The sequence below is a fragment of the Mauremys reevesii genome, linkage group 11, assembly GCF_016161935.1.
Source record: "Mauremys reevesii isolate NIE-2019 linkage group 11, ASM1616193v1, whole genome shotgun sequence".
Classification (NCBI taxonomy): Eukaryota; Metazoa; Chordata; order Testudines; family Geoemydidae; genus Mauremys; species Mauremys reevesii.
In genome coordinates, this window is record NC_052633.1 from 852,173 (window position 1) to 863,603 (window position 11,431).

General features: G+C 59.0%; 1 protein-coding gene across 1 annotated transcript; it reads left to right on the plus strand.

The window, feature by feature from the left end:
• The first annotated feature begins 728 nt into the window (after positions 1-728).
• LOC120374478 lies at positions 729-8,585 on the plus strand. The gene is made up of 8 exons (XM_039494222.1): positions 729-832; positions 1,292-1,389; positions 1,748-1,870; positions 2,351-2,430; positions 2,885-2,990; positions 3,435-3,488; positions 7,473-7,625; positions 8,490-8,585. Exons 2-8 carry the CDS (start codon positions 1,330-1,332, stop codon positions 8,583-8,585), a joined length of 672 nt encoding a protein of 223 aa, XP_039350156.1. The 5' UTR covers positions 729-832; positions 1,292-1,329.
• Positions 8,586-11,431: the final 2,846 nt, after the last annotated feature.

The following is an 11,431-nucleotide window of genomic DNA, read 5'->3' on the forward strand; positions in this document are numbered from 1 at the left end:
GGAGGCTGCAGGAAGGTGTGTAAAGTGCTGGCATGTCAGGATCCTGGAGGGAGCTGCTTGTCCAGAGTAACCGATGGTCTTTGGGACTGACCCCATTGCTCTAAAAGGATGAGACTTCCTGGATCTGGCAGCAGCAGCAGGGATGACGAGGGGTAACGTTGAGGGGGAGCAGATTATGCAATGAACTCCTGCCAGTGTGTGTTGCTTGCTCTCCGTGCACTCCTATGGGGGGAGAAGGGGCTGCTCTGGTAGGAGCAGGGCTGAGGAGGGACCGAAAAGGCCCAGGAGTGACCCCAGACTCACACCTGCTCCCCACTCGATTCCAGGATGGCCAGGCTCCTGCGGAGGTTCAGGAGGAAGGCTCTGCAGGTGCCCCCAGAGCCTTCGGGAAGGAGCGGCCATCTTCCCAAGGGGCAGAGCCACCTCTCCGTCCCCGCTGGCGGGGAAGCAGCTCCCATCCAGGCCAGAAGGCGGAAGTTCCCAGCCTTCTGGAGAACAAAGCCAGCTCCCGGCGCAGGCGCCGACCTGGGAGAGGCCACGACCAAGCCCAGGTGGAGCTGGTTCAGGATGAGGATTTGTGGACAGGACCCAGCCCAGGAGGGGCGCCGGGCAGGGAGGCTCTGGGGCCTGTTATGTGGGCAGCAGCGGACGCAGGAGCCCAGCCCTCATTCCCAGCAGGGGCACGCCTGCCCGGGCTCTGAGGATATTTCAGACCCCTCATACCAGGAGGTGGAAGATCCCAGCACCAGCACCATCAGATCAGCACGGGACAGCAGCAGTGCCTGGGGCTCCAGCAGCAGCGACGCCTCTGGACGCTGCTGCTTTGTTCCAGGTGAGGAGCCAGGCTGGGCTGAGGGAGGGGTGAGGACGGGGATGTGAACACCCTGGGCCCAGACACTCTCCCAGGGATATGGCGGGGGGGGGTCCCCAGCCCAGGTGTCTGGCCTGAGCCACGTGAACCCCACTGACACCAGCAGCAGTCACACAGCTGCCCCTGCAGCACGGGGCGCGGGGGGTGGGGGCATCAAGAGCTGCTGTCACTGTGTCCCGGGATGCCCGGGCTGGGGAGTCGGCACCTCCCGTGGAGTCCTGGACCGTGGGGGGGGCTCTGCTATGGGCTTCTGAAGCGGTTGGGGGGTGAAGGCAGCCCGGAGAGGGTGGTGTGGGGCCCGAACTGCCCTGGGGGCCTGAGGTGGGACGGGGGTCCTTAATCCTGTGCTCCCCACCACACCCCTGTCCTTCCCCCAAGGGGCAGCAGACATCCCCCTGTTCCCTTCTCTCCCGGGTGCAGGGACCCCCACGGAGTCAGCGGCGGAGGAATGGCTGGAGATGACCACAGAGGAAGCTGCTCTCAAGGTCATCGGAGAGCAGCTCCAGGGCAGAGACAAGGTACAAATGTTCCCCACCTGGGCTGGAACCAAGATTGTCCTGTCCCTTCCCAGCATCCCCACCCCCTGCCGAGGGTCTTGTCCCTGATGATCCACCACCCCTAATGGGGCCCTTGTACATCCCTGATGTGGGACCCCCAAGATGGGGGTGTTTGTCCCACAACAGCCGAGGTCTCCTCCCCCCACAGGCACTGTCCCAGTTCCCAGTCCTGCTTGTGTAGGAGTCGTGGGGGATTTGGACACTAGGCGGCTCCCACAATCCCCCACTGAGGCCTGAGCCCTGGAGCTGGTGTGGGTGGGGAGGAAGGTCCCTAGCTAACAGGTTCTCTCTCGCTATCCCCCACTCCCGGTGGGTACAGGATGAGGGGCAGCAGCTCAGGTTCCTGCGGGCCATCTACCCCGCGTGTCTTGCTGCACAGGACAGAGGGCAGGACACGCTGGAGCCGCGCTGCTGCAAGGCGGCTGTGGTGGAGAGGATTGTGGTGAGTGAGACCCGTCATCCGGCAGCTGGCGGGGGGAGAGAGACAGAGACGGGATTGGCCGGGTATGGCCGGGCTAATGGGTGGGGCTGGGGTGGGTGGGGGCAGCAGCGGGCAGGGATTGCTGGGGCTGAAGGCAGGGAGAAGAGAAGGGAGAATTGTGAGATTGGGCAGTGGGGGAATTGTGGGGCTGGAGGGCAGCTGTGACTGGGGGACAAGGAATCACATGGTCCCAGCTCGGTCGTGGGGATGGTGCTGAATGGGGCAGGTTTGACAGGGAGGAGGGAAGAAGGGGATTGGGACTGAGCTGGGCAGGAATCCTGGAAGGGGCCCAGTTTGCTGGGCAGGAAGAAATGGGAGGAGCGGGAGGTAGTGGGGGATCCTGCTGGCCATGTGGGGCACTGGCTGTGTCATCTCCTCACTGGGAGGTGTCAGCAGGGCCCGAATCCCTCATGCTCCTTTGTCTCCTTCAAGGCCTCACAGGAGCTCATTGAGGAGCTTCCTAAAGACTCTCCACCCAGCGAGATCCTCGCCAGCTGCCTGGCTGCTGTGGGCAACCTCAGGTACCGAGACAGCCCCCTCTTCCCCCCCCACCTGCCCCCCGCTGGCTCCCCTAACCCCAGTGCTGCTCAGGCCCCAGGCTGGGAGTCACTGTCCCTCCCACTCCCAGGTCGCTCACCTCCCAGGAGTGGCTCCTCTGGCAGAGCTGGTGGGGCGGGAAGGGTCACTCTCTCCTGGCTGGGCTCTTCTTTTCACCCCACTAACATTGCAGGGGCCTTGGGGAGGGGCTCACTCCCGGGCTCAGATACAGGAGGGGCAGCAGGCTCCAGGGACCAGGCGCTATTCCTGCCCTGCCACTGTCTGTCTGTGACGCCTCGGCCTTGTCATTCCCTAGCTCAGTGCCTCAGTTTCCATTCTCGCCAGCCTGTGCCTGTAGCCCTGTGGTTTCGTGTCCGTGTTGGCGACAGTCCCACCCCCGCACTGCGCAGTCTAATACCAGCTCCTCTCTCTTGCCAGCACCATGAAACCAGCCCTTGAGCCTGAGCTAGAGTCCCGCCTCTTGCAAGCTGCCCTTGGCTCGGTCTTCACCCTGGGCACGGAGACGGACGCCACCGACATCCAGGTACATCCTCCGCCTCTTCCAGAGTGGTCCTTGTCCGGGCTCCCTTGATTCGCTGGAGCTCCAGATTTAGGGGTGGGGTAGGCAGAGATGGAACAAGCTGTAGGGTTGGATCCTTCCCTTCTTTCTTTCTTTCTTTCTTTCTTTCTTTCTTTCTTTCTTTCTTTCTCTTCCATATGCCGTGTTTTGCCCAGCAGCCCAGCTTCCATCCATAGCAACTTGGCTGTATCCTACTCTTCCGCCTACAAGGCCATCTGCAGAGACCTGCTAAGCTCATGGATCAAAGATCCAGGTGTCATCAATCCTTGCTAATTGCCTGCAGTGGGACATGAATGAGCGAGGCCAGGAGATGTGTTTGGGAGTCTCACCAGTGCTTCCCAGAGAACCTCTTCCCATCCTGTGGCAGGGGTCGGCACAATTTCCCTAACTCTGACCCATGCTTTGCAGGCTCTACACAAAGTCATGCCAGAGCTCCTGGATGCTGTGCTGGGGAACCTGCTGGCAGAGTCCCCAGACGCAGGCAGGCTCCACTTCATCTTGGAGGTGAGTCCCATAAGGAGGGGTGGGAACCAATTTTACCTTAACTCTTTGGGGGCTGGTAAGGAGAGACTGGCAGATCCAGTTTCTATTCTGTCCTCCTAGCTGGGTCCCCATTGGGGCGTCCTTGGCTGGGGAGGTCAGTGCAATGCAGTGTCAGGTCCTGCTTTCTTGAGGGACAGAGGAAGGAGCTGGGACATCAAGCCAGAGCTCTGCCTGCTTCTGTTGAACACTAATCACAGGGCCCCTGGTTGTCTTGGGGAGTGAGAGTCTGAAACCCCCCCTTCCCCCGCCCCCCCAACACACACACCCCACGAGTTTCCAGAGATGGTTCTCAGAGAAGAGGCACACGCTCCTTCCTAGAGAAACAGGAGGACCCCAGGGAATCAGCCCTTCTCTCTGATATGCTCTGAAATTCCTGGGGGGATTGTGCTCTCAGTGACTCCTTACATCCCACCAAAGATTTTAGTGGCAGGAAGGGCGAGGATTCAGTCTCCTTTCTGGTGAACTCTTCAGGAATCAGGAGCTCTGGGAGGATGGGACCAATCTAGAGAGACCCTGACAAGTTGTGACCTGCAGGATACAAGCTGCGTCCTGGGGGAAAGAATCCCCTTCTAAAGCTCTGTGATCAATGACTCAGCTATTCTCTCTGTGCATAATGTCTCGGGCCCCTGGGGCTGGGCTGGGGGGTGGGGCTCATTTGCAAAGCACCACCTGCCCATTCATCCTGACCTGCCTCCTTTCCCCACAGCATGTCAACCGCTGGATCGTGTCCAGGGTGCCCCAGGAGAGAGCCAGGGCCATTAAGAGCAGCACAGCCCTGCTGAGATTTGCAGTCACCCTCCCCGAGTTTGACGTAAGTGACCTCTGACCCCAGCTTCCTGACTCCAGGCGCAGGCGGGCTGGCTCCACCGGGCTGTAGGATCTGCTGCTGCAGGGGCTGTGGGTTCGCAGTGTTCCTCTTGGGGAGGCAGAGTCAGAGCAGGGAAGGAGATAGGCTTGAGTCAAGTTCTTCTTGTCCTGGTCAAGTGTCGTCCCTGGGCCTTGAAGGGGATTGTCATAACTATAAAGGGAAGGGCACAGCCCTCCTGTGTACAATACTATCCAATCCCTCCTGGCCAGAGACACCAAAATCCTTTTCCCTGTAAAGGGTGAAGAAGCTCAGGTAACCTGGCTGACACCTGACCCAAAGGACCAATAAGGGGACAGGATACTTGCAAATCTTGGTGGGAGGGGGAGGCTTTTGTTTGTGCACTCTTTGTGTTGGGGGTTGTTCGCTCTTGGGACTAAGAGGGACCAGCCATCAATCCAGGCTCTCCAAATCTTTCTGAACCAGTCTCTCATATTTCAAACTTGTAAGTACCAGCCAGGCAAGGCGTGTTAGGTTTCTCTTTGTTTTCTCAACTTGTAAATGTTCCTTTTTGCTAAGAGGATTTACCTCTGTTTGCTGCAACTTTGAACCTAAGGCTAGAGGGGGTTCCTCTGGGCTCCTTGAATCTGATGACCCTGTAAAGTTATTTTCCATCCTGATTTTACAGAGATGATTTTTACCTTTCTTTCTTTAAGGAAAAGCCTTCTTTTTAAGAACCTGATTGATTTTTCCTTGTTTTAAGATCCAAGGGTTTGGATCAGTGTTCACCAGGAAATTGGTGGAGGAGTCTCTCAAGGCTACCCAGGGAAGGGTTCTAGTATTTGGGAGGGAGATATTCTAGGGGGGAGGTCGACAGAGTTTCCCAAATAACTCTTAAATGCTTTGGGTGGTGGCAGAAAACCAGATCTAAGCTGGTAATTAAGCTTAGAGGTTCTCATGCAGGTCCCCACATCTGTACCCTAGAGTTCGGAGTGGGAAGGAACCTTGACAGGGACCATGTTCCAGCCCCTGCTTGGCATCCCAAAGCAGCTCCTGGCTCCCTTGGCAGCAGAGCAAATGAAGGGTCTGTCTCAGGCTCCTCTCCCCCAGCATCTCCTGCAGAAGGAGCCTTCTGGCCCAGGGGGGACAGGGAGCTGACAGGAAAATGCTGATGGAGTCTCCTCTCCTCTCCCTTCCATTAGATCTCAGCAGAGTTCCCTAGGCTGGGTCAGCACGTGGCCCAGCTGGCTCTCTTTGTGAGTTACCCAGACCAGGACATCAGCCGGCAGGCCAGGGAGGGGACTTACCGGCTGTACCAGCTGCTGCTCGAACAGAGGGGTAAGGAACCCACTGGGACACGGAACCCATCAGGGGACTGAAAGGGACCACAGGTGGATAATGGGACCCCAGACAATTTCCCTCAGCCTGACCCCAGCTGGAGAACAAGTCTCTCTCCACCTCTGTTCTTCTCCACTCCACTGGGCAGCCACCAATGGGATTGGAAGGACACAGAAACTGCAACCAGAATGATCAAAGTGTCTCTCTCTCTCTCTCTTCCAGGGCTGAGCATACACGAGGTGGAGGATCTGTGGTGCCACAACTGGTACCAGGACAGCAGGCTCCTGGGCTATAAAAACACAGCCAGGGTGGGGGAGGTAAGGACACTGTGGCAGGGTAGGACACAGCTCAGGGAGTGGGGCTGGCTGGGGTCCCTGCAGTGGATGCCTCCTGGAGACAGGACAAGAGCCCACTCCTTATTTCCAGCTCAGAGTTCCTCACCCAGCACCCAGTGGGACAGGCTGGTGCTAAAGGTCCCACATTGGAACCTCGCTAGTTGCTGTGATTTGAGTGTCTTCCATGGAGCCGTTGCTACGTGGCATAAGGCGAATCCCCGGGTGGGTGAGTTAATAGAGGATTATGGCTCTGGGTGTCTCTCTGCTCCTTGTCCCCTTGGCTGATCCCCAAGTGTCTGAGAGAAGAGCACTGGGTCCGTCAGTCACTAGTGCTTGAGCAGACCCTTGTTTACTTCCCTGCACCCTGTAGAAGCAGAGAAAGGAGGTGGGGTTTGCCCAAGTCCATTGCCAGTCAGGAAGCAGAATGCCCCAAGCCGAGAACTGGGGAGGGGACACAGTGAGCTCCAGAGCCAATAGGCACCACATGCGCCTCCTCATGTCTCCAGTCCCGGCCAGGGAATGGCAGAGTATCTGGCCCTCAGCCACTGTGCCAAAGAAGCACATTGTCACTGACCTGTTGCGACTACTTGCTGCACAAGTAGAAAATCAAAGACCTCCCGGCCCCCTGTCTCACACCTGTGCTGAGAACATCCCAACCTTGGAACACACCATAACCCAGTGCCCCCAGATTGGAGTCAAAGGTGAAATGGGTGATTTCCACAACATCACAGAGGAGGCCTTGGAATGGCTCCTGGATCTCCAAGTGCATCTACAGAATGCTGCCCTATAGACGCCACGTGAGAGAGACTCTGTGAGCTTGTCCTGCCTCCCACAAGCTGAATTGCTGCAGCAGAAGAAAAGTTTCCTAGGAGTGTCTGTGATGGGGACTGGGACATGAGTCTCCTTATCCTGGTCAGGTTGCAGATGGGATTCCCTTTGGCAGAAACCAAGGAGCTGCCGAGGCCATAGCCAGCTACTAGAGAAATCACTAATTTGGGGGCAATAGACCTTTGGTCTGTCAGCTCCAATCCCTTCCCCACGCACACTCCTCTAGCCACTGAGGTGCAGGAGATCTCTCTGCTGGAAGCAATACAGGGTCCCCTATCATCTCGGTGCGCTGCACAGCAGAGTGGGCCCTGCTCACCCACATTAGAGATCTATTTCCAGCCCATCATGGCCCCTGCGATCAATTGCCCTCCAGAAAGAGCCACTGGAGGCTTTGGTCCCTAAGCATCTGCCACCTTTTCATAAAGGGGCTTCCCTGAGCCATGGGACCCTGAAAGCCTCCTGGGGAATGAACGGCCTTGGCTACAGCAGCTCTCTTACCCTTCCTTTGGGGCACCGGACCCTGAGGCCATTCTATCTCCAGGGCTTGGAGGCTGGCTCTGGGCAATCTGCTACAGCCTCCTGTCCTGTTGGTTTTAGGTCTTTGGAAAATTCTTCTCTGCGGGGCAGAGGAAATGCTTCCTCAAGACAGCCGTGCCAGCGATCTACAACCCCCTGCTGTGCATTAGCCAGGCTGGGCTTCTCCTCACGTACGCCATCCTGGGGGAAGCCGAGCAACTGCTGGGGTACACGGTAAGCAGCTGCATTCGACTCAGGAGATTGGAGCGGGGCCCAGGCCTCATTCCCATCCTATCACCATTTGCTGGCCTGGGAGCAAGGAGCCTAGTGGGGACTTGTGGACTTCATGGACTTGTGTTCTTAGGATGTGATGCTCTGCTCTCACTCCTGGGAAGGGCAGGAGAGTCCCCTAAGTGCCCTGTGTGAACCTTTCCTGCCCCACAGAGCTGCACCCATTTCCCCATGGCCTAGTGTCCATGTCACCCCAGCCACCACCCAGAGTTGCTCCCATCACTGGCAGCCTGGGAGGCCAAGGACTGATGGGTGATGGCGACCGGCCAGGCAGTTCTGAGGCACATGGGTGGGGGAAGCTTGTCCTGCTGCTGGCAGGGCTGGACCCGCTCTAGAGAGAATGGGAGGATTCAGCCAGCAGGGGCTGCTGACCTGCCCCGTTCACCAGGGCTGCCATCCTCTGGCTTCAGCATTTGTCACTGGGGTGACTTGGGGAAAGGTCTCAACCTCCCCGCAGGCCACTTCACTGCTGTCAGAATCCCTCCTGCCCTACCTGGGTGGGGATGGAGGCAGGGGTGGAGGAGAGGGTTCTACCAACTTGAGCGGTGTCCCCAGGTGGGTTGGAGGTGGAACAGCTGTCAGGGGCACTGAGGGGGAGGCGGCAGGAGCTAACCCTAAAGGAGGGGGGCTGGCACTGGAGGTCACTAGAGAGGACAAGAAGCCTCCATCCTGAGGATCAGGAGGGTGAATCCACCACTCAGACATGAGCAGCTGCTGGGTGGAAATGGTGCTGGTTCCAGGTGCCCTTAATCCTCCCTGATTCCTGGGCAGTGTCTCAGTCTCTGACATGTTCTCCTTCCCCTGCAGCTGGAGGACACCACCGCCAAGGTGATGGGTCAGCTCCGCAGCATCCGGCAGCTGCACCAGGTGCCTGAGGTGCTGCAAGGGCTGAGCCTCACCTGATGCCCTTAAAGGTCCCCCCTCAGCAACTCCCGCTCCCTGCTGCAGGTACTGCTCTGTCTCCCTGGAAATGGGGGGCTAGTGGAAGGGGAAATGGAGGCCCCTGTCACTGACAGAAACAAACTCCCCACTCTGTGGAGCAGGGTCCTTCCTCTGACCCCAAACGTCCTTCATCTGGGGCATGAGCTCTTCCCTCACTCCCATACCCTCCCCTCTTTCCTTGCTCTCACCCCCTCCCATTCCCCGGGCTCCCAGGCAGAGCTCTCCCTGCCCCAGATGGCGCAGAAGCACCTTTGTGCCAGAGCTACATTTTCCGTCTGCCCAACTGAAGCTCAGGAAGCTCCACATTTGAGGAGGTGAGGATGGGACAGAGGCTCAGGGCCTGCTTCACCTCTTGCCCTTAATTCTTCCTTTGGCCCTTCTGTGGGCTCTCAGAGGGTGACATGAACGGGAACCTCCTCCCCACCTGTCTGCTAGGCCCTTGGTGTGTGACAGCCTCCCAGATGGGCCACCTCAGGGAGCAGTGGGGACAGGTCACCTTGTCCTAGGAAACCAAGCAGTGCTAGTTCTCAGAGAGGCTGAGAGGGAGACCCCGCTCCCTCGTGGAGGGAAGAGCCATTGACTGCTTTGGGCAGATGGCAGTGGGGAGCTGGAGCCGGTTTGCAGGAACCGGTTGTTAAATTTAGAAACCCTTTTAGAACCAGCTGTTCCAGGACAACCGGTTCTGAAAAAGCTTTTCCATTTAACAAAAGCTCGGGCAGCGTCCCCCGCCCCGCCCCAGCTCACCTCCCCTCCTCCCTGAACGCTCCGCCTCCTTCTCCTCCCCACCCCTGCTTCCCACGAATCAGATGTTCGCTGGGAGCCTGAAACAAGCAGCAGGCAGGTAGGCTGGGGCTGGGGGTGCAGTACAGCCCAGGGAGGCACAGCGCGGCCCTGTCTGGCTCCAGCAGAGCGGCTTCCTGGCCCTGGCCTGGCGCTGGCCGAGCGCCCAGCCCAGTCCCGGCCAAGCACCCCCGGCTCTGGCCCCAGTGGCTCCTGCCCGGCTCGGCCCCGTGGCGCCAGTGCTGGTCCCGGATGAGCGGCTCCTGCCCGGCCCAGCCCCGGGAGGCGGGCCCCGCGGCGCCGGTCCTGGTTCCTGACTGACCAGCCCGGCCTGGCTCGGCCCAGCCTGTGGAGTCGGGCCCCACTGCACCAGTCCCGGTCCTGGCCAATGGGATGGGTGGTTGGCTGGGGCCGGGGTCCTGGGGGGCATCAGGAATGAGAGGAGGGGTTGATGGGATGGCAAGGGGGCAGTCAGGGACAGGGAAGGGGGTGGATGGGTCAGGGGTCCTGGGGGAGGGCGTCAAGGAACATGGGGGGCTAGATGGGGCATGACCCCTGGAGGGGGCACGGCCCCCTTGTGGGTGAGCAGGAGGGACACCCTTTGAACGGATGGGCTTGGACTTAGTGGGGCCTTTGGAGAAGAGTAGCTCCAGCCATAAGTATATCAGGTTGTGGCTGACTATGCCACACGGTATCCAGAGGTGGTACCACTATGGTCTGCCACGGCTCCAGTTATAGCCAATGAACTCTTGCAGATCTTCGCACGGGTCGGCTTGCTGCAGGAGACACTGACGGACATCATCATCTACAGTGCCAACTGGAAGGAACAGCTCCAGCTGCGGGCGCTGGGCAGAGCAGGACTCACCGCAAACCGAACCAAATGTCACCTGGGCCAGAAAGAACTGATCTACCCGGGCTATACGGTGGGCCGAGGGAAAATACGGTCTTTGGTATCTGAGCCACAAGCTGTTCTATCTAATAGGGAACCCCTTCTCCTTGGTAACAGACCACGCACCCCTCAGGTGGATTAACAGCATGAAGGACTCACACACACGGATCATGTGGTGGTACATGTCCCTCCAACCCTATTCCTTTCGAGTGTTACACCGGCCGGGAAAGGCTCATGTGGATGCAGATTTCTTTTCCCGAGATGGGGGGGGGTCTGCGGGGCTGGGGGACGGGGAGGAGACGACCAAGGGTCAGGCTGCCCAGGGGACTGTCTTAAGGGGGAGAGTGTGTGATGGGGCAGAGCGGCCCCGCACTGGCATAGCAGGGGTTAACCCTTCCTCCCTGGCAGAGGAAGCCCCGCCCCAGAAGTTCTGCTGGGCATGCTCCAACTGGAGCTCAGATATAAAAGCCTGCACATCAGCTCAGTCTGGGCTGACCGCCAGAGGGGAAGGACACACGCTGTTAGCTCCTGCAGAGAGAGGGGCTGCGAGCCAGGATCCAGGCGTCAGCCCTGTCGAGGCTCCACCGGAGACTCTGACGGAGGACGACCCAGGGGAGGAACAGACCGAGGACCCTCGTGGCAGAAGCACTGCCATTCCCAGGGGAAAGTAGAGATAAATGGTGTTAATGCTGTATTACCACTCGGCGTGTTGCAGGCGGATCCCCGCTGAGCAAGCGGCAAGTAGAGCTTGCTGCTACCAGGGCCCTGGCTTAGGGCTCGGTGGAGAGGGTGGGCCCGAGTGCCCCTACCCCCCCACCCTGAACCGTGAAGGATTATATGGACTCTGGCTGTTAGGCCGTGCTACCCCATGTGTACAGGGGGATTATATGGACTCTGGCCACTAGGCCATGCTCCCCCGCCTGCAAGGGGGGATTTTATAGACTCTGCTCGCTAGGCCGCGCTACCCCACCTGCAAAGGAGGATTAAATGGACTTTGGCTGCAGGGGGGAGAGGGAGGCCAGGGGAGGGGGAGACGAGGGGAGGGGCTCTGACTACTGGAGGCCCGGATGTGAGTGGCTCAATTGGGCCTGGCTGCCGTTTCAGCTGAGTCACACTCTGCATTGGGTGGGGCCGCCCA